The following is a 21,660-nucleotide window of genomic DNA, read 5'->3' as shown; positions in this document are numbered from 1 at the left end:
TTTTGTCATGCCCCCTTTACCTCCCCCAATTTCCAAGTGTCTGTCCAGCTCTCTTTGAAACATACTTATGTGAAGCACTCCGGCCACACACAGTAGCAACATTCCCTTTTGTCAAATAGCTTGTTAACACTGCTAAGACTCAGTGGATGGCAACCATGGAACCCCTCTCTGGTACAAGGAAAGAGGAGGCAAATTCTCTGGGAAGGAGGGGATAATTTATCTGACTCTTCCTTAGACTGTTTGTTGCTAATTCATTGCTACTTGTCATGGCTCTGTGCTGGTACTTCATTTCATGAACTCATTCAGTGAAACAGTTAGTATTAAAGAAGATAATCTGGGAAAATAAAGATAGGCCACATTTGTAACTCATTTGTTGTGTGACATTGATAGTACTTGAATAAGCACACTTACCCTTCGAAATGATATCAGATAGAACGTATCCCCTCTCCTGCGAATGGTTTCAAAGAACTCTGAGAAGCGCCTGTCTGGAGCGTAATAAACCTGTAACTCATTCCCTGCAGTTCTGTGAAGGGAAGAAACCAAAATTGAGCTGATTAGTTTGACGTTACCTTACACTAAAGCCAAGATGTTGTAGAACAAATCTGCAGTGATTACAACGAAAATCTATAAACAAATTCAATATAATGCATGATACACCTACAACTTCATTCACAGAAATACATTGATTTGGCTGTTGATATCAAAGTATAAATTCAAGCCAGGGATTATTCCCACTCAGCTCCTTTTAACTCTGGAAGCCAAAGCCCTAACGGGTAGGGTGGTCCGAGCTGGAGAAGCATAGACAAGTGCTGATGAGGAAGAATATAAAGTATGAAATGAGGAAAGGCCATTCAGGCCACCAAGTATCCTTTCTGCACCACAAATGTGATAATAATAATCCTTGCATGTGATACGATGTCTTATCCCATCATTGAGACTTTTCAAAGCACAAGATATACTGTAAAGTGGAGTGACTGTTTTGTGGGCTACATGCAGCATCCAATTACACACAGTAATGTCCCACAAACAAGCATGGACTGAGTGACCAATTTTATTGGGGGGGGGGGGGGGGATTATTGGCCAGGATACCAGTTGAAACTGCCTTCTCTTTTTGAATAGTGCCATGGGATCTTTAACGTCCACCTGAACAGACAGACGGGACCTCGATTTAACGGTTCAACCAAAGGATGGAACTCCAGTGCGTGGGGGAAAAATGGCGATCGTGGGGCATTTAGGGTGGGAAGGGACATGAAGTAAGCTGGTGTTTACTCTGCAAAGGGAACAGTCTGTAGGTTGCAGAGGAAGGGTGGGTAGGGAGGTAGAATGCAATATGTAGAGGAATTTTTCCTGCTCCCCCTCCCCCCATTGCCTTTCAAACAATTCAGATTTTTTTTTCTATCAAATGCATTGAGCTGAGTTGCACTGCTTCCTCTTCAGTACCAGCAAAATCTTCAACTCTCAGAACTGGAACAAATGCCATTATCTCGCGTTATCAAGCGTTAGGGCCAAACATCAATCTCCAATTTAGGTCTGCTCCTATTCAATCTACCAGACATCTCGTAAATACCAATTATCAAAGGAAGTCTGTTATGATAGTCTGTGTGTACAGGACCAGAGACCAAATAAAAATAAAGTCTGTCAAAGAGTTCTCAGCGAAGATTTTAAACTTAGACTGTACTCAGAGTGAGAAATGTCAATACGTGGGAATGAACGATTCCCATTTCTACTTTGTGTTCTTTCAGATTAGTGTAACACAGGCATACAGGCATAAGCAGATTAATGATCCCTATTCTCTAAACTCAGAACACCCGACTATCAGTGAAAATTTGCTCTTTTCCCAGCCAATTTGTGCTCCGTGCCCTCATTTCCCACATGTATTTTACCTGTAGCCATTTTTTGCTGATGGAGAGGAAGCTGATATTCCATCAATTCAGGCTGAATTCAAAGTCCCAGGAATGGTATGCTGATTTTTTGCAGACTGTTAATTTGCAACCAGTTGCCATGTGATTTTTTTTAAAAACAATAAAAGCTTACATTTTCTCCAAGAATATTCAAGGTTACATCCACTGTAAGAGCTGAGGCCAATTATGGAGACTTACAATATTTTAGGCAAAGCAATTTTCCAGCAAATAATATTTCAAAATCCAAGATACTTACGTCTTATCAGTGTCCGGGTACTGCATTGGAACATACTGGGCTACATCAGTCTTCTTTTGGGGAAACTTCTGCATGGAAGTAAAAACAGTTACATTAGAAACTACTTATTTATATGTAAATAAGGGAACGTAAACATAGAATTAATGACCAGGAACTATACATCAATATTTGTATTTTAAATAGTGTCATATTTAAATGCATCGCCACTATTAATTATTTTGAAGTTTAGTGATTGTTGTATTGCCAAATGTGGCAGCTGCTCAGTGTCTAATATAGCAATGAATAAAATAATTTATGTGAATTTGGATGAGAGCATAATACTGTTTATGCAAATTGTCTGCCACATTCACCTACAAATGCAGTCCTCATACTTTATAGTAAAATCATTGAGACACTTATGACATAATAAGGCATCATATTGAATCATAAGCATTTTTTATATTTGTATGTGAAATGCTTTGTTAGCCAAGAATACTTCTGGCAGAGTTAGCCAAGGTGACTGGATTTTAAAGTAGTACTATTTGAAGGGGGTCAGGAACCTCGGCGTTTTGTTCGACCCTGAGCTGTCCTTTCTCCCTCACATCCGCACCACAACTGGCACTGCCTTCCATCACCTCCGGAACATCGCCAGACTACGGCACTACCTCACCCCTCACGCTGCTGAAACCCTGGTTCACGCCTTTGTCACCTCAAGGCTGGACTATGGGAACTCTCTCCTCGCCGGCCTTCCCGCCACCTCCCTCCACACTGCAGGTCATTCAGAACTCTGCAGCTCGTGTACTGTCCCGCACCAGGCTTCGCGACCACATCACTCCCACCCTCGCTCAACTCCACTGCTCCCCATCCCCCAGAGGATTATTTCAAGATCCTCATCCTCACCTACAAGGCCATTCACGGCCTCGCTCCCTCCTACCTCTCCGACCTACTATCCCCCTACCTACCTGCCCGTACCCTCCGGCTCCGGTCTGCTCCACGTCCCCCGCCCCAATCGCCCTACCATCGGTGGTCGGGCCTTCAGCCTCTCAGCCCCGAGGCTCTGGAACTCTATCCCCCAGTGCCTTCCCCACCTCCTCCCTTTCCTCCTTCAAGGCCGGTCTCAAAACCTTTCTCTTTGACCGAGCCTTCAGCTCCCCTCTCGACTCTCTTCCCCCTCCTCGCCTCCCCTCACCCTGACCATTTCCCCCCTCCTCGCTCCCTCCTTTCCTCCCCTCACCCTGACCATTTCCCCCCTCCTCGCTCCCTCCTTTCCCTCCCCTCACCCTGACCATTTCCCCCCTGCTCGGGTCATGACCCAACTGTGCAGCGCCTTGGGACGTCCTCCTGACGTGAAAGGCGCTCAATAAATGGAATCTTGTTGTTGTTGTTGTCATGTATGTGTGTTGGTGGCAGCAAGTGGTGGTGTCATGAAAATATTTAAGTTATTATAGAATACAGTTTAATAGCATGAACAAACTGAATCTTACGTATTTCCCTAACAAACAATTACTTGCCAGTTCTGTGAAGAAGTTAGTTGGTTAGATCAGTTAGGGGACTGAATTTTTCTGGTATTTCCATACAAATCTGTTTTCCATCGCTTTTTACCAGGATGATGTTAATTATGTTGAAACGTTAGTTATTACACAGATGTTATAGCATTTAAACCTGAATAAAGTTGAACTAAGTATTTTACTGTTGGAGGAGGAAGGAGCTCCTGATCAGTAGTTGTGTCAATCTCAAGATTGAAAAATACCACATCACTCATATTGTTTCTCACATACTTTAAGCACTTACTTTCAGCTCAACAGGCCAAAACCCCATTAATTACATGACAACTGCTACAATTGGATGAGCGCCAACTTTCTGCAGCTGAATGGTGACAATTTGGAAGCCATCCTCCTTGGCTCCCGTCAAGTCTTCTCACCTGCATCTCTGACCTTGTTAACTTCCCGGCCTATCCCTCAGACTCGCCGAACCCGTGCGTAACCTTGGGAGACCTATTCAATCCCCAGTTGTCCTGACTCCATATTTTGCCCCTGAACAGGACGACTTTCCTCCACGACATTGCCCACCTTCGACCATACTTAACACCCACAACCCTCACCCACACTTTTGACACCCCTCTCCTCAATTTCTCTAATGCACTCAAAGCCAGTATCCCCAGCTCCACCATTCAAAACTCCACAGCCCGTACTCTCACTAATTCTGCACTCCCTTTACCCCAGGCTTTGCCAAGGACCATTGCCTCCCTATTGCAGATTGGATTGATTTCAAAATCTTCACTCACCCACATGCCCTAACACCTTCCAACTCTCCAGCCTGCTCACATCCACTTCTCGACTCGCCCCCTTCACTTACCTGGATCCAGTCTTCTGCACATCCTTCAGCCATTCTGAGCCAAATCTCTGGTAATCCCTGCCTCAATCCATCTGCCTTACCCCCTTTTTGCCCATCTTCAGATTGTACCTGAAAATTTTCCTCTTTAACCGTGCCTATAGTCCCCTCTCCTTCCTCCCGGCTCACGTTAAACCATGCCACAGGAAAGAGCTCCAAGATGCTACCATACGTTAAAGGAGTGATATAAATGTAAGTTGTACATTATAAATTCTGATACAGTGAGCTCTGTATGGATTCAAACATTGATTATTAAACTGTAGCACCCCAGTTTAATATCTTATCTTAAAAACGGTAACTCAGACAAACCAGCAATCTCGCAGAACTGTGTTCGAGTATCAGCCTAATGATAACTTCAACAAGTGATATGAAACTTGAAACCACAAGCATTTTACCCAGAGGCAAAATGCTATCTATTGAGACAAGCTGATGTAGGTTTGCAACCTCAATTTCTCACAGAGCAATTCCCTAGCTGAGTTAGGCATTGCTAGGTTTCGTTGGGTAGACAAAAAAAAATACAAGGGCAAGTCAGATATTCTTACATTCTGTTCCCAAGAAACTGTCAGAAGGCTACAAATAGGAGCCTGTCTGTCCTCTTAGTCAGAAAGAATCAGACCGTCTCATAAAGAAAACAAGACAAAGAATTAATATAATTAATTTTAACCCACATCCCTTAATTTTACTATAATATTGCTTGTCCAAAACCACTACCAATCTGGTATACAATCAGGTACTGGAAAACTGTGAGGTTTGTGTGGAAGGAAAAGGAAGCTGGGCAAAGTTTTTCCCTTTGGGAAAGTCCTGAACCGTCATTTGACATCAACAATTTAGCTAAGTTCAAGAACTCATCATACAGGAATTATGAACAACCTAGTTTTCCAAAAATAATTCTTGAAATAGAGCTGCAGTGACCCACAGTTATCACACACATTACAATTCCCCAATGTATAGATGAGGTCAAGTTATCTCTTTTGCGCATCAGTTTCAGTTTGTTTTTTGTCAGTGAATCAGTAATATGGGTTATACACTTAATAGTCTATTTCCTTTGGCTCTCCATGACTGCAGATAAATGACAGGAGCCAGGGAATAGAAATGAAATAAGTAGCACGAATACATGACACGTAACATTCTGAACTCAATCTCGATGTACTCAGCTGCAGAAACAAATTCCCGAAAAATAAATGACATCAAGGACATTTTCATCAGTTGATAGATTTAGCTCCAACATATTTGAGGAGACTTAAGGGATTACCAGTCAGATATTGAAACATAAAAGTGAACATGATAGTTTGGCTGTTCATTTTCTAAATGGATTGCTCTCCATCACTCATATTCCGACTGCATGTTGAATACAAAGGAGGAAATAATACAGATAATATACCTTTACCTCTTTACCAGTTGCCTTTTTTTGCCCTTGAATAAGATATATTAACTCTATAAGTATGCTTGGTATATCCTTATGGTACCATTTATAAGATTTATTTTGAAATTCCTTCCAAACAAAAACATCACAAAATGCTCAAGATTGTAAAATCTGGGTATTTTAAACACTTACACTTCAGGCTGGTTGAAGGACAAAACAAACATTCCAGTCCATCAAAACGATCAGTTGGTAAATATCATAAATTTGTAACTTTCGTTTTCTACAATCTTACAACAGGTTAACGTTTAATGGTATGTTATTGCTCTTCTAACATATATTTAGAACAATGAGGTTAGTTAAGGACTAAATAATGAATGGAATCCAGTCTACACTTTCATGTGGGAATCATCATGGTTTATATAGACAAGGTTCACAACACCAATTTTTATTTCATTGAACACATGGGTTTACTTTTAGTTGTGGTGGGGAATAATTATTCCTCACTGCATTTGGCTGAAACTTATCAATGATATAAATGTAGTTAACAGAGCCTGAAGGTCAAATTATTCCCACACTTATAAAAGTGAACTTTTAAAATATTATTTCAATTAGATCAGACATGATGAATCAAATGAACTCTTTCCATGCTGAAAAATGAAAAATCTTCTAAGAGATCAAAATGTTGGTGAAAGAGGCAACACTTTAATGGCTTGGGGGGAAAAAAACTACTTCTATTCTTGATTTTGAAGGTAGATTTTAAATGAAAAAATCCACACTCGTGAATCAAGAAAATAAACTATTTATCCAAGACTTAAAAGACTTGATAGGCTTAGCCTTACAATGAGGAAAAAATACAAATGTTGCTGTTTGAGGGACATTGCCTAGAGCAAAACTGGCTGCCACATTTATCTTCAAAATCAGTCATTATACTTTATAGTGAATCCTGTGAAATGCTTTGAGACTTCTTCTGACATAAAATGCACCATATCAATGTAAGGATTATTCATATTATTATTATACAAATATGTTTTTAACAATGTTTTAGAATCAACATCTTATTCTAATAATTGTTCAGAGAAAATGCACCCTTTTCAGCATTCAAAGAGCACTTTTGTTTATGATAAGCTATTTGTAGTTCAGCTTCGGCCTGTTTTTAATAAAATAAGTTTCCCTTCACCACACAATGCACCATTTCTCAGCCAACAGAACAAATACAAGTACAGTATATTGAATGAAAGTGACTTTCTTCCCAGATGTCCTCCATGTGTTTCCTTTTATACCAGATCTAACAGACTAAGCTAGGAATCTACATATGAAGGGCTCCTTCGTGAAACCTGAAGAATATCTTGGTTCCCGCACAATGATGTCCACAGCACTTGTTCTGGTGAGAGCAATTCAGGGCACCCTGCACCAGAAGTCAAATGCAGCATTAATACCAATACTAAATGCAGCAAAATACTTCTATTCTTAAAAAAATTCTTTTGGCGAACCAGAGTCATATAAACTGCTAAGTTTGGTCAGTGAATGTCCTGTGCAGGAATCAATTTGACTGGTTTTGCTAATAAATACCCACTTGACTTTTTCATGATAAAAATGCATCTCTTCTGTGCTACACAACGGAGTTCAAATTTCTACCAAAACAGATCAAGCAAAATGCTTGCGTCTGATCTTGTGACTTACAATCCTGATAAAAAAATTCATCCATTTCTCCCAAAATATTCCAAAGAATTCTTTAATTATTTAAAGCAATGTAATTGGTAAAGAGTTATCTGTTAATCAAGATTACTGCCATGTCTTGGGAGTGAAAAAGTGAGCAGGGGAAAGGGATACAAAAATTTCTGAGTGGAGATGTGCAATTTGGAAGCACTTCATACACAAATTCCTGGGTGTTAAAACATTACATTTGTACAGCGCCTTTCATGTTGGGGAAATGATTTGAGGTTACATTACATTCCATTGTACAATTATCTACATGGATAAAGATTTGATTTAATAATAAACCTATTCATTTTCTTTGTGATAAGAATCAATATATGTAACTATGGGGGAGCAATGTGTAGCAGCTTTCAGGTTAGTTCTTATTGACTTACTGATTGCTGCCCCCAATACAACCCTGAAAATACCTCTAACTTAGCTTGTTTTAAAACCTTAAAATTAAAATATACAATAAGCTCAGACAGGAGATCTATTGCTCCTACAGACAGTTTTAGGCAAGCAAATGAAACAAAATCTATTTAAAAACTGGATGATTCAGTGAGTTCAGCACAAAATTTCATTTCTAGAATATGGGGATGAAACCAGCCAAGAATAATGTAATTGCAGTTCCCAGGCTCTCTGCTGGCTTTAAGGATCTGATACAAGTGGGGCAGTCGTGGTCAAAAAATCTACAAGAATAATTTATGTGTGAGATCTAGAAAAATTCATACTTGTACAATAGGAACTCCTCGTCTGTGCTTAGGATTGAGACACATTGTTGTTATAGTGGAAGAAGTCTTACATTGTATTTTATTTTATACCTAGTCCAGGGCACAATGCAGATAAAGGTGGCAAGAAGTGCCAAAGTGGGGCCAATGCCCAGTACTGGAAGCCCTCACATTCATGAGTGGTTCCCTGAAAAAAAATAGAATTTACAAAATTACAAGTATATTTCTTGAGGGACAAATGTTTTGATGATACAAAATCCTTTTCAGTTAGTTTCATAAGTTTCAGATCTAACTAGCCTGATTTGAAACCCGCATCTTTATCAAGCTAATTTTAAATTTAGATTTTTAAAAATAATAAAGCTTTCAATGATACAAATAGAAAGATTCTGAAATACTACAGCCTGCAGTTTCTTTCAAAATGTAACAGAGGATCAAAGCAGTGAGAAAGGGAGAGCACACTGTCTGTATCCCCTCCATATGGTCTATATATCCAGCAGGAAGTGTGTTAACGGATCTTGGAACCGCTCTGACAGAGGGGACATGCATCTTAGTGAAGATCAAAGCAGTGGACGAGCTTGGTATTTAAGTTTACATTTACAGACAATGCTGAAAGCTGAAACCTGTGAAGACACTAAACAGGAGGCTGGATGCTTTTGGATTAAGCTGTGTAAGCCAAGGAGGACACTATGAAAAAATTCAACTGGCAGAATGACCAACAATAAAGCAATCAAGAATTCTTGTGCAGTGTCCAAAGACTGCAACAAGCAAGGAATGTGTTATATCACTACAGAGGGTGCCCTCAAAAGTCTGCAACTAAAATGAGAGGTTGGAAACTGACCGATACAGTTAATTGCTATTTTTCTCCAGCTTGTCTGCAGGTAGGTTATGCACTTCTCACAAAGAGGGAATAGAATGCCGGTGGGCAAGTGATCATGGGACATTTCGACACTCTTCAAACCCAGTTACAGATATTGGTGTTTGGAAAAGGGCTGATAACTTGGCTATCTTCTTGGCGTCAATAAGAAAAACAATGTATTAGAGTGGAGGGAGGTGGAGGGAGCAATTAATTGAAAACCAGACACCTCCCCCCCACCCCTCGAAACGAAGAGTCCTAGGTAGTTTTCCTTCCGTGTAATCAATCTACTTTGGTTTTATTCTGAGGCGCTTCTGAATCGATATGTATGCAACTATTAAGTACCGATTGCACACTCTCCAATATTTTCTTCATATGAATAGAAAAATTGCAACTTAACAGGCTAGAGCTCTGACCAGGAAACCATGAACTCATCGTTGCTATGAACAGGTGCTCTGTGTTTTCTGATGTTTTACTATGTGTAAAAAAAACTTAGTCTGCATGTGGGCAAGCCACAGTCCAACTGTGCTAATTGAAAGAGTGCTGCTCCTCCTGCTGATCTTGGGCAAATAAAGTGAACGACAAAGAAACCAGGGAAAAAACAGCTAGCAGTATAAACCATTGCTTTTTTTGTAACTTTGAAGGAGGAGGAATTCAGTCAGGTGTCTCAGAGATCTGTGCTAGGATACCTCCAATTCCTTCTATCCATAAATTGATTTGCAAACTCGGAGCAAGGTAGATACATCCAATTCCAAATTAGGAGAAATCAGAGAAAGCCACGATCTTTCAGAGTACTTGACTAACCAGTGACAAACCAAGATAAAATAGATAATGTAAGGGTCTGTATTTAGGAAATGACAAGAGTAGGAGGCACATGTAATCCATGGACGGGACAGAATTCTCTGAGGAGGAAGCTGAACTAGAGGTGTTAGCTGACTCGTCATTTACCGTGCTGACACGGTGCAAGACAAAATTAACATGTGATACACCAAACAAGCAACTCCAAGGTCAATTAGTTCTATTTAAATGACAGAGAGTTAAAGATTTAACAGGATTGAAAGCACAGAACAAAAGCGAAAACAGAGGTTTATGAACACAATGGAGTTTTGGAAAAAGAAGGCTCTTTGCTCCCATTTGAGCTTCCAAAATACCAACCTTCCTATTCAGCATCAAGCAATTTCTCAAATAAACCCAATAACCTGGTCTCAACCTTCCTTCCTGATCTCAACCTTTTCTTTATGATAATTTATTCCAGCTGTGGATCACCTTCTGTGCGCAGAAATACCTTCTGGTGTTTGTCCTAAAATTTCCTTCACAAACCTGAACCTGTAACCATTTATTGATCACATTAGTGATCATGATGGTTCCTGTGCTGTTCAAATGATGGCTGTGAACAACTGATCTAAGGAACGCATCTGGTCAGATTCAAATTGTCTGGATTACTTAACTATCATAAACCCACCAGCAAGAAATTTCACAGAAATTCATCTTCTTGGAAGCTACTTACAGTAGTTGCTTCCCTCAGTAGATTAAATAAGGTGGAAAGAATCCAATGTGGAAAAATTGGACCTGGGCTTCGGAGGAAATAGGCTAAGAGTCTTTTCTTGTGTTTTTCTTTGTGTTCATATAATTGTTCCTAATTGGTACTAATTTCCTGGGTTTGATTCAGTTAATGCAATTGTTCAACGACTTCCAAGTGACTTACAAAGCAGTTGAATCAGTTTTGAAAGAAATTAACAATTTATTCAGATGATAAGATTGGAATGAAGTGCTGCAATTGTTCAAATGCTGCAACTGTAACAAATCAACAAAACATGACAGTCAATTCAGCTGTCTGCGGTACTGATCAAATTCTACAGTGGTTTTATGCACAGATTATATTGATTAAGGCAGAAAGATTTGCAGCATTGGTAATAACAGCCTTGAGTTACCTTTTAAAAGTGGCAAGCTGGCATTATGATCCTGGAAAATCAAGTTAGCCTTCAATATACCCTAGGAATGTCATGACCAGTTCTTTGTTATTGAAATGCTTAACATCTGGTACAGTTTCATGCTGCTATGATGAAAGCAACATCTTTTAAAAAATGGGTAGTAAACAACAACCTATGCTGTAAAATCTATTCTTATGACACTTTAACCTAGGCACCAGGGGAAGAGTTTAAAGGAGAGAACAGGTAGACAGGGTCTCCTTGGAACTGAGCTACCTCTCCCCTCCCCCACCCCCAGCGACTGCAGAAACATCCAGAAGACAAACTCAATCCAATATTGGCATATTGTTGGAATACTTCAAAGTACAATTGATCACAAACCAACCACTCTGATAAGATGCAGGAATTTTGCCCGTGTTTGCAAAGGTAAACTGCACTCTTTTAGTTCGTCAACTCTAGCAACATCCCAACAGGACCAAAAGACACGAAGGTGATCTCTCAGTTTCTTCCCCCTCCTCTCAAATTCTAATTATGTTTAAAAAATTGGGCCTTCAATGAGCATTCAATCTGAGGGACAGAGGCTCAAGAAACATTGAAGTAGATTGGAAGCAAGATCAAAAACAGGATCTTAAGAACACAATGTTCAGAAATATGGAATATGCAAATTAAATAATAAAGGATTAATATTATAGTTATATTTTAATGATGAAAGGTCCCATTACTACCAATTTCACAGTAGTGCCCTTTACTGCAACACAAAATAGAAAAAGACTATGCAAATTCAATTCACACATAATCGTGAAAATTGTGATGTGATAATTGAAACTCAGACTCAACAGCAGGATAAACCATCTTGAAATAAGCAATGCACTTTTTCATGACTATAATTCATATTAAACAAGTATACAGCAAATTATGGCAAAATACCATCATTAGAGATGAATGGTTTCACCTAGTCAATTTATAGAAATTACTGTCTGGGACACTGTACATTAGCTCAGGATTATACCTTCACCCCACAAGCTACATCCATGTGAGTTGGAATGTAAATGCTCTTTAACCCAAGAAAGCTTTTAATTTTCTGTAAAATATACTTTTAAAAAAAATTATAAAAGAAAGCTTTTCCTTTTAATTCACATCAGCACATCTAATAAACTGCTGGAACAGACTCAATGGGCTGAATGTCCTCCTATGTAATCTGCTTCACATAGAAAGAGATTGGAAGTCATAGTTAAAAATGACTGAATTTGAAACAAATCAAATCTTTAAGGGGGTATTTTTAAACCACTAATGTGCATTATGGTCAAAGTGAAATTCTTTACGTCTGACACCAACACAAGATTCACAGCATAAATCTCAAAAGTAGCATTCATATAGGGTCTTTGTGTGAGCTGGCGTCTCGGAGCGATCAACAGTGGCAGGCCTTGAGCCAGGGAGAGGAGAGGTGACTGTGTGCATGGTCGAAGAGAAATGGTCTTCATATGATTTGAAAATGGGCAAAGAGAGCGCAAAGCAAAAGGATTGAGGCTCAGAGTTCTCAGGGCATAGTGGCTGAAAGCATGGCTACTGATGGTGGAGAAGAGGGGACGAGGGACAATCAGGAGGCTAGAGTCAGCTGAGCGAAAGAGGCAGATAGAGGAGTGGGTGCAAGCAAGTCAGAGAGGTATGCTGGGGCATAAGTGGTTTGCATGCGAGTGTGAGGATTTTGAAATTGATCTGTTGTGGAATAGGGAGTCAATGGAGCCTGGCAAGGATTGTGGTGATGGGTTTGGTGCGGAGGAGGATAAAGGTGGCAACGTTTTGAATGAATTGGATTTTATAAATTGGGGAGTTGGGGAGACCGGTGAGGAGGTCACTGGATATACCCACCAGGAGGTGATGACTGCATAGAAAAGGGTTTCAACTATGTTTGATGTGAGATATTCTCAGTTTTCTACTAAAAAGAGTGAACAAGAAGCACATACCGATCCTGTCTGAGTCTTGTGGTACATCCTGGACCCCTTCCTTGACTTAACTCTTACTACTTCGTGCCGATGGACCCACCCACGGAGTTCGTCTGCAAGTCTACAATAAAATAAACAAAAAGAAACTTCAAAATCTCTGTAGCACTAATGTTTCTGGATTGAAATTGCACAAACCATGGAAAACTCTACCAATCATGTTTACACTTGCGCCAGATCTCACACTCGCTATGCACCCTATTCACCTATTGTCTCCCCAAACTGTTTTTCACAAATGTTGTATCCTATTCATGTTCAAAATAGAATCGGCTAACAGCTCTTTGTGGTAAAGTATGTTATATTTCTACAATTCGGTGTAAAACAAATCTGCAAACTTATCCTCCCACCCCTTTGTTATGGACTCACCAATTAGTGGAAAAGTTTTTTCTCTTTATCCTACCAAACCTATTCATGATTTTAAAAACAATCATAGATTTCCGCCAACCTCTCTCCTCCACAATCATATCTGGAAATTGGGTTTAGGGCGTACCACAATCTGCTCAGGTAAGACCACAATTAACAGAATCCTTAGGTTTAACAAGATCTAGCGTCTCCCATTCCAGGCCCCAATTCTATGGAGATTTTGCTAAAAGTACTACTCTGTGTATAAACAATTTCAGAATCTCAGAATCTTACAGCACAGAAGGAGGCCATTCGGCTCAAAGTGCTTGTGATGGCTCTTTGAAAGAGCTATCCAACTAGTCCCACTCCCCTGCTCTTACCACATAGCCCTGTGAATGTTTTCCTTTTCAAGTACCTATCCAATTCCCTTTTGAAAATCAAATCCACTTTCACCACCCTTTCAGCAGTGCATTCCAGATCGTAACAACTTACTGGGTAAAAAAAAATTCTCCTCATCTCCCTGCTGGTTCTTTTGCTGATCATCTTAAATCTGTATCCTCTGGTTATCGACCCACCCGACAGAGGAAACAGCTTCTTCCTATTTACTCTATCAAAAAAGCCTCATAATTTTGAACAACTCTATTAAATCTCCTCTCAACCTGCATGCTTCATCCCCCAAGTACAAGTTGTAATCAGCTTTATGTGCATCTGTCAGATGGAGCATTTGAAGACTTTTAGCTGTCTTTTACTAACCGAAGTGATTCAGTCCCATTGACCTGTGGCTGACACGCTCTTTGGACGAACAGAAGAGGTTCCTTTCTTACCACCATGAGATCTTTCTTGTCTGAAAATGAAATTCCATTCCTGAAAGATACAAGTATAAATCATTGATTTAGAATATAATTCCCTTTTGGCTAAAATTAAAGGGTCGAGAGCCAGGTTCATGAAAATCAACCGGAAACAAGAAATGTTCAGTATGTGAAATTAAATATGGAACTCAGGGTACACAAATTCATATACTTATGATAAAATGTGAGTTACAGTACGTATACCATATGTGATTATATAAATAATACATGGATATTATACATATGTACATCATATACATGTGATCAATTGGCTGCTGTGTTTCACCCACAAAATAGAGTCACTATACTTCACAGTAACTCCTGTGAAACGCTTTGAGACATCTCGACATAAGGCAATATATCAAATGCAATGATTATTATTAAAAGCACTCTGAGATGCCGTCCGGTGTGGAGGGCGCTATATAAATCCAAGTTGTTGTTATTAATATTGGTATTAACACAAAAGTCCTGACATCATCAGTTTTGCCACAGACGTGTCTAGGATGATATGAAGACAACACAAAAACAAAATCAGAGTTGGTTCAGCATCCAAAGAAGTGCAACTAAATCCTTTGTCTTGATATCAAAACTTTGGGAAAAATTGAAAAAAAAATTTCAATGTGGCAAGGCAACAGCCTTCCAAATATCTGCAGGCAGTGCTCTTGCGTCAGCCAATAAAACGCTAGCAAAAAAATGTTTGAAGTAAAGAATTTAGCCAGAACTAATTCTGCCATGTTGGCCAAGTTATGAATCTGGAGACAATGACTGGAAAGAAAACAAAGCTGAACAAAATATACCAGAAGTCTCTAATGTTAAGTGAAATGTATCAACACTGAAAACACATCATTTTTAATGTCATGCAGTGAAGAAAGGAAGCACTAGTGATATAGTACATCAATGTTACAACATGAGAAGACTTCAGATTCCAACTCTTCATTATCTTCAGATGCCCATTTGTCTGCAAGGAAAATCCATCTACAAGTCATCAATCCATTTCAAGATGTGCTTGATCAGCAATGGTCAATGAGCCAAAATAGATTCCAAAATAATACAGAATTGAAAAATGTTCTGACCAATCTCTTCACAACTCATACAGTAAACAAAACTAATAAATACTGATTGTGCAGAGCAGAGAAACTGTTAATGGTCTGTAACAGGGACTAATAATTATTTGATTGTTAGTCTTCTCTTCCCCTTTCCATAGGAAAGCATACATGGTAGGAAAACCTTCAATTAAATCTTGAATTTTAAAGCCCTCCAGGGCCTTGCTCCTCCCTAACTCTGCGATCTCAATACCAAACCAGCCTTTCTGCTCCCTCTGTTCGACGGGCACTGGCCTGCTCCATGTCCCCCGCTCTGGCCACCATTGGAGGTCGGGCCATCAGCTTTTCTGCTCCAACCCTCTGGAACTCCATCCCTGAATCCCTCTGCTTCGCCCCATCCCTCACCTCCTTCAATGCCCGTCTCAAGACCTTGTGCCTTTGGCCACACACTCCAAGGTGACTTGGTAACTAATATTTTCCAAGATCTAAATAATTTGCTTAGCAATTAACATACAGAACAATACAAAGTTTATAGATTCCTTTGCATGTTAACTCATGTACTGCACATCACAGTGTTATGAGCAGAAGGAACAGTAAAGTTCTTTGGATTTATTCTATTTCACAATGTCAAAGGAGTCTTTAGCAATGACTGAATTAATTACAGTTCATGAAAAAAAACAAAAAAATCTCACTTCTAATTGTGCATTTGAAGGGTTTCGTTGGCTGAACACAAATTCGGTATTTTGTTCAGTCGGGATGAAGTGCGGTATGGTAGTAAATCATTGAGGCAAGGGCATTTCTAGGCTTGATTCCAAGGCTTGAGTTCAGTTACCTCAACTCAGCCAGGACAGAAAAGGGGCATTATAACTGGCATCAAGTTCAAAGTCAGTTGTGATTCTAAGATTAATTGCTGTTAGAAAGGATGCAAGTGTGGATGTTGGGCAGACAGAACCTGGATCAGCCATGATGTCCACCGCAATCAAAGAGCCTGTGGATAATGTAACTGACATAGCCAATATTGATTTTTCAGGCTAAATTAAGTAAAAATGACTGGCTTCTTTCCGCTGACAGATTAAATTTCACCAAGAATCAGGAAGAAACAAAGTTGTGATTTTCCCTTCTGTCTGCAAAATCGAAATAGCTCTCAACATTTCAATTTGCGAAAGAATACAAGATTGTCAACTTAGAACAAAGACAACTAAATTATCATCTTCATAAAATAGAATACCAAAACTGATCTCTGCCTACCAATGAATTGTCTCAGGTTCAGCTAAACACAGGTTACATTTGGTAAGTTCTCTTTTTATATATATATATATATTAAAAAAAGGGCATGTTACCTTGCAATGCCAACACACATAAAGCATTGTAAAGTGCTTAAAATATTTTCCGAAGACCTGATTCTATTTTGAAATCTCTTTTCATGAACTAAAATTTTTTCTAAGAAGCTCCATATTCAATTACAGTTTTCTTAAGGTTTATGGTTTGGTTGGTTGGCTGCCAGAGAGGTTTTCTCAGGAGCTAGAAATACTCTAATCTCCAGAGAATTCAGATCTGGGAAAAACTACATTGGTTTCATACCATCTTTGCTCTTAAAGCCACAGCTAACTGATCTGGAGTTTTCATTTACAGGTTTTAAAAAAAAGTACAACATTTAGATCTGACTGAAGTTTCTTCTGGATATGGGAAGGCGCAGTTTAACAGACCCAAACTGAAAGAAGTTTAAAATTTTCTACATTGCAAACACAGTTCAGTCTTTGAACAGCAAATAGCGAGTAGTCATTGCAGCCTGCTCAAGTACTGAACATTAAATACATCCCCTGGTTTGATTCCTGCATATTATTTTAGCTCATGCAAGATAATAATCCCATTCTTGTCTGTTCAGAAGCAACAGAGAAAGAGCAAAGCCAACAAACTGAGCTCTCTATACTACTTATTTAAGAGCACAAGCAGTAGTGATAACTTATCAGCTTACAAGTCAGGAGAATTAGTGACAGAACAATTTTTTACAGAAAAATAAAAAATGGTAAGAGCTATCCTAGGTGTGAGAAACCCTGCCAAATGTAATGGGTTGGATTTGTTCAAAATGCTGATATTAGTTTTAGAAACAAGTTCAAAATTATTGAGGAAGATTGTCACAAGATCGGTTTGGATGAAAAAAGCCCTTCAGTCCATCTAATCTCATAATAACGTCTTCGACATCTCAAAGCGCTTCACAGAATAGACTGTAAAGTGAAGTGACTGTATATTTGTGGGCGAAACGCGGCAGCCAATTGCGCACAGCTGTGTCCCACAAACAGTCGTAGATTGAAAATGACCAATTTATTATTGTTTTTGTTTTGGAGGGATTATTATTAGGTGTGTGGAATAAGGAAACTTGCCCACGGTTTCGCCCTGACCTGCCGGGAATTGAACTCAGGTGTCTCACTTGCAAGGCGAGTGCTCTAACCACTGAGCTACAGGACTCCACATTCTCATCCCTTTAGAACATCCATTCTACCACCCTCCCACTGCAGCATCAAGCTGTTTATGAAATGAGTCTCAAAAGTTCAGAGTTTAATTTTTAGTTTGTGAATTTTGGCATGGCTGAAGGTTAGAATTATGATTTCTGAAGATAATGCAATATACAGACGACGTTTCGGTACAATGAACGCAGGCTTTCAAAACTATATATTTAACCTTCTTGCCTATCTTTTACAAAATGCATTAACATATGTGGACAGTCAACCTACAAAATACTGCCCTGAAATCCAGACTGACGATGAGATTAATTAACTCTGCACATGTGTGAATTTGAATCTGCATCTTCTGGTCTGTACAGCTGAGTATTTTTTGTGTGCCGAGTAAACCACCTGTTTTCCGTGCATTACAAAAAACTAAGAAGATGACCGTCTCCAACGCAGTGCAGTTGGTGTGGGTGTAAAATCTACTTAAAAAAGATAAATTGTAGGTATTTAAAAGGCAACTTAGAAAATCCAAACACTTCAGATTCGCCAGAGTCACTGACACAGTGTGATTACACACCCCATTTTTTTCCTTTGATAGATTGGCAGATCGCTTTTCCAGGGTAATAATTCCTTCAAATAAATAAATAAATAATAATTTGATCGCTCAATCCACGACTGTTTGTGGGACACTGCTGTGCACAATTGGCTGCCACATTTTACCTACAAAATATAAAGACATGTCACTTCACAGTATATTCTATGAAGGGCTTTGAGATGTCTCAAACACATGATAAGGTGCTATATCAAATTCAAGGATTATTATTATTAATATTAGAAACCCATCAGTTCATGGTCTGATAGCACATATTACCAACTCGACTGTCAAAAAATGAGACAAATTGCATTCCAAAGAATTTACCATTTGCCTGAATAGATGTCAACACATGAAACATCTCTTACACCCATACCAGCAAAAGGTAGCTTATAAGTGAGACTCCACAATGAAGGTGCGAGCACAATTAGGAGCGGGGTCAATCAAGGATAGGGCAGAGGCCAGGAGGTCAAATTTGCAGCAAATGCCATTTCCTATTGTATCCCCAAACCTAGACTAATGCAAATATAATCAGCAATATTTATATAGAGAGGCAAGTGTTGCTTTGTGAGCTATGGATTCTGACCCAGAATATTTTTATGAAAGGAACACAAAATAGTGTGAGGCTGGAATAATGTTTGGAAAATTCCAACAAAGATATTGTACCCTGGGTATGGTGAAGGCAGGTTACCTGTAGTTGTTCTCTTCAATGGATTTCTCAGCTGTTTCCTGAAAACTTGCAGCCTCATTTTCTTCAGAGAATCCCAATAGATGTCTGCTGTGGGAGCTCGTGCTACCAGTGGACTTCAATGAACTGAAATCTTGGTCCCATATGCTGAAAAGAAAACATATGGAATTAAATCAACTTATATAATCAACATATATCCTAGCTTTTAAAGGTTTTCAAACATTTATGGATATTATCCTTTTTTGGTTACACGTGTTTGTTATGGGGAGCCATGTTAGCACTCAAGAATGGATGTTTCATTTGGTGACAGCATTAAGCTGCAAGCACAGGTTCAACTCAACCTTTTCGTTCATCCTGAACCTTGAAAAATACTGACCAGGTGACTTTCCAAGAAAAAATATCAAGTAAATAAGTTTGGTGTTGTGCAACTGAATCCAGACTCTAGTAAAAAGAAACACTATGAATGCCGTAAAACTTCTTCTCTACTAATAAAATAACAATGTCTGTTTGCGCTTCAAGAAGAATCGCAATAACCGATTGACGTAGAGACATGATTTATACTTCATCGGAAAGGTATTGTATTTGAGAGTGACATGGACATATTGTTTTCAGGTATCTTCTAGCGTTCATGAGTTATTTTTAGTTTTGCGATTTTCGCTGCGGTTACACCTGGAGGCTGCCGAGTCAAAGTGGCACTGTGGCATCGCGCGTCAGAGCACACACGTAGCCAAGCGGCAGGAACTAGAATAAAGAACACAGACGAAGCTAAGCTCGCGGCAACAACAAAATTACATTTTTAAGCGTTGAGTCCTTCCACTGAGTCCTCCCACAGGAGTCCTCCCAGATGAGGATACATAAAGATGAAATGTCTGACTGTGTCACAATCTACATTCCATGTTGGATCCTTTGATTGCAAATGAAGCTGCAACAGGTACAGCTAGTAAGAAATAAAATGAGAAAACTAACATATGAGAGGTTTATCACCATCCAAAACAGAAATACATGGTAATAAAAAATTCTGCTTTATCTTGGAACGCAACCTTTTAACATTGTTGGCTGGAGTATTGATGAACATATGTGTACACTCAATTTTATGTTCTTTGTGTAACTCTCCAATTTTTCAACAACAGTTGATACCTTTTCAATTGCTTCTGGCAAACCATAGCTGAAACTAAACATTTACTCTCTCAAACAAGTCTTTGATTAATGATTACATACATCTATCTACTCATGCCAGCAAGGTATCCAGACAGTGTCTGTAAACTGCAGTGACCCATTAAGCAGTAACTCATCAACTCTACTAAACTCCTTGTACTTTCCAGCAGTCCCTCGTCTGATCACTTTGTCTGGAAAATTATCAGGATTAATAATTTTCTGCCTCTCTTCCTTGCCTCCAAAGGTCTCCATCTGTCCACTGAGCAAGATTGGGATCAATAGCAGTTGTCAATTTTTTTGTTGCCTGTTATTAATTTCTCTCCAGATTATTTACGGTGTTTCTCCTTCTGCTGTTAATCCACCCTCTTCAACAGCTGTCATGCCATTCCAACTCCTAAACTGCAATTCACATCTATCTTTGTCAAACATTTTGTGTCCTCTCAACTGCATCTCAAACACCTTCCACGTCCAGTTATATTTCTGCAATACCAATAATATTGTCATTGGCTCACTAGCTCAATGGTACTCTTGCCTCAGTCAGAAAGTTGTGGGCTCATGTCAGGTCTTGGTTGACACTCAAATGCAGTGTTGCTGCATTGTTGAAGGTGCTGTTCTTCTGGTGAGATGTTAAACTGAGGTCCCTTCTTCCTGTTCAGGTGGATGTGAAAGACATCTTGGCACTTTTTGAAAAAGGAGTTTCTCCTGGCGTGGAACTAGATAAAATTGATCATTCACTTTGTGGCCACGTACGACACTGCTGGGTGCAAACAGGCTGCCCCATTCACGAAAAAAGTCAAATCCTGTGAATATCTTTGAGATACCTCGACAATGTGTTAAAACGCTTTATCAACTTCAAAGATTATTATTAGGTGAATCCTGGCTAATAGAAATTCCATGAAAGATTCACAAAGCAATCCAAATGTAATAATTTCTCAACAACCTCATTGTAAGGGATTTCCATTTTCAAAATCAAGAGGTTTTTTTTACACTGGGAAAGGTCTGTCAATGCATCAACAAAAGGCATGTGTGCTCTCTCTTCCGCTATCAGGAGGTATAGTGAACCAGAGAAATCAAAGTAGCAAAATGATCTGCCAATTGACCAGTTGTTAAAACATTGAGGAAATCTGTCCCAAACAGATGGTAAAAGCAATCTCTGCTTTCTCCTCCGATCATCAACCTTCTCTCAGTTTCTTACTGTAAGACCACCCACACTACACGCATCACATTAACAGGGAGCTATTTTATTGTAATAATCCATGCATTTGATAAAGCGCCTTAATACATCTTCGAGACGCCTTAAATTGCTTCATAGTAAAGGGAATTGACTATATTTATAAATTATATATATATATAAATGCGGCAGCCAATTGCGCACAGCAGTGTCCCACAAACATTTGTGGATTGAGTGACCAAATGATTATTTAAAAAAATATATTTTTTTGAAAGAATTA

General features: G+C 39.1%; 1 protein-coding gene across 1 annotated transcript in view; it reads right to left on the bottom strand.

Annotated features, from left to right (window-relative positions):
- atf6 (activating transcription factor 6) overlaps window positions 1–21,660 on the bottom strand; it is a 115,725-nt gene that overhangs the window by 47,084 nt on the left and 46,981 nt on the right. The window contains exons 10-14 of the mRNA XM_007902964.2: window positions 19,058–19,201; window positions 14,190–14,300; window positions 13,059–13,158; window positions 2,158–2,225; window positions 412–523 (exon numbers count right to left, since the gene is read on the bottom strand). Coding sequence (XP_007901155.1) covers window positions 412–523; window positions 2,158–2,225; window positions 13,059–13,158; window positions 14,190–14,300; window positions 19,058–19,201 — 535 coding nt within the window. The remainder of the gene's footprint in view (window positions 1–411; window positions 524–2,157; window positions 2,226–13,058; window positions 13,159–14,189; window positions 14,301–19,057; window positions 19,202–21,660) is intronic.

This window comes from Callorhinchus milii, unplaced genomic scaffold (assembly GCF_018977255.1).
Source record: "Callorhinchus milii isolate IMCB2004 unplaced genomic scaffold, IMCB_Cmil_1.0 Scaffold5, whole genome shotgun sequence".
NCBI classification, from domain to species: domain Eukaryota; kingdom Metazoa; phylum Chordata; class Chondrichthyes; order Chimaeriformes; family Callorhinchidae; genus Callorhinchus; species Callorhinchus milii.
This window is presented reverse-complemented; position numbering and strand designations above follow the sequence as displayed.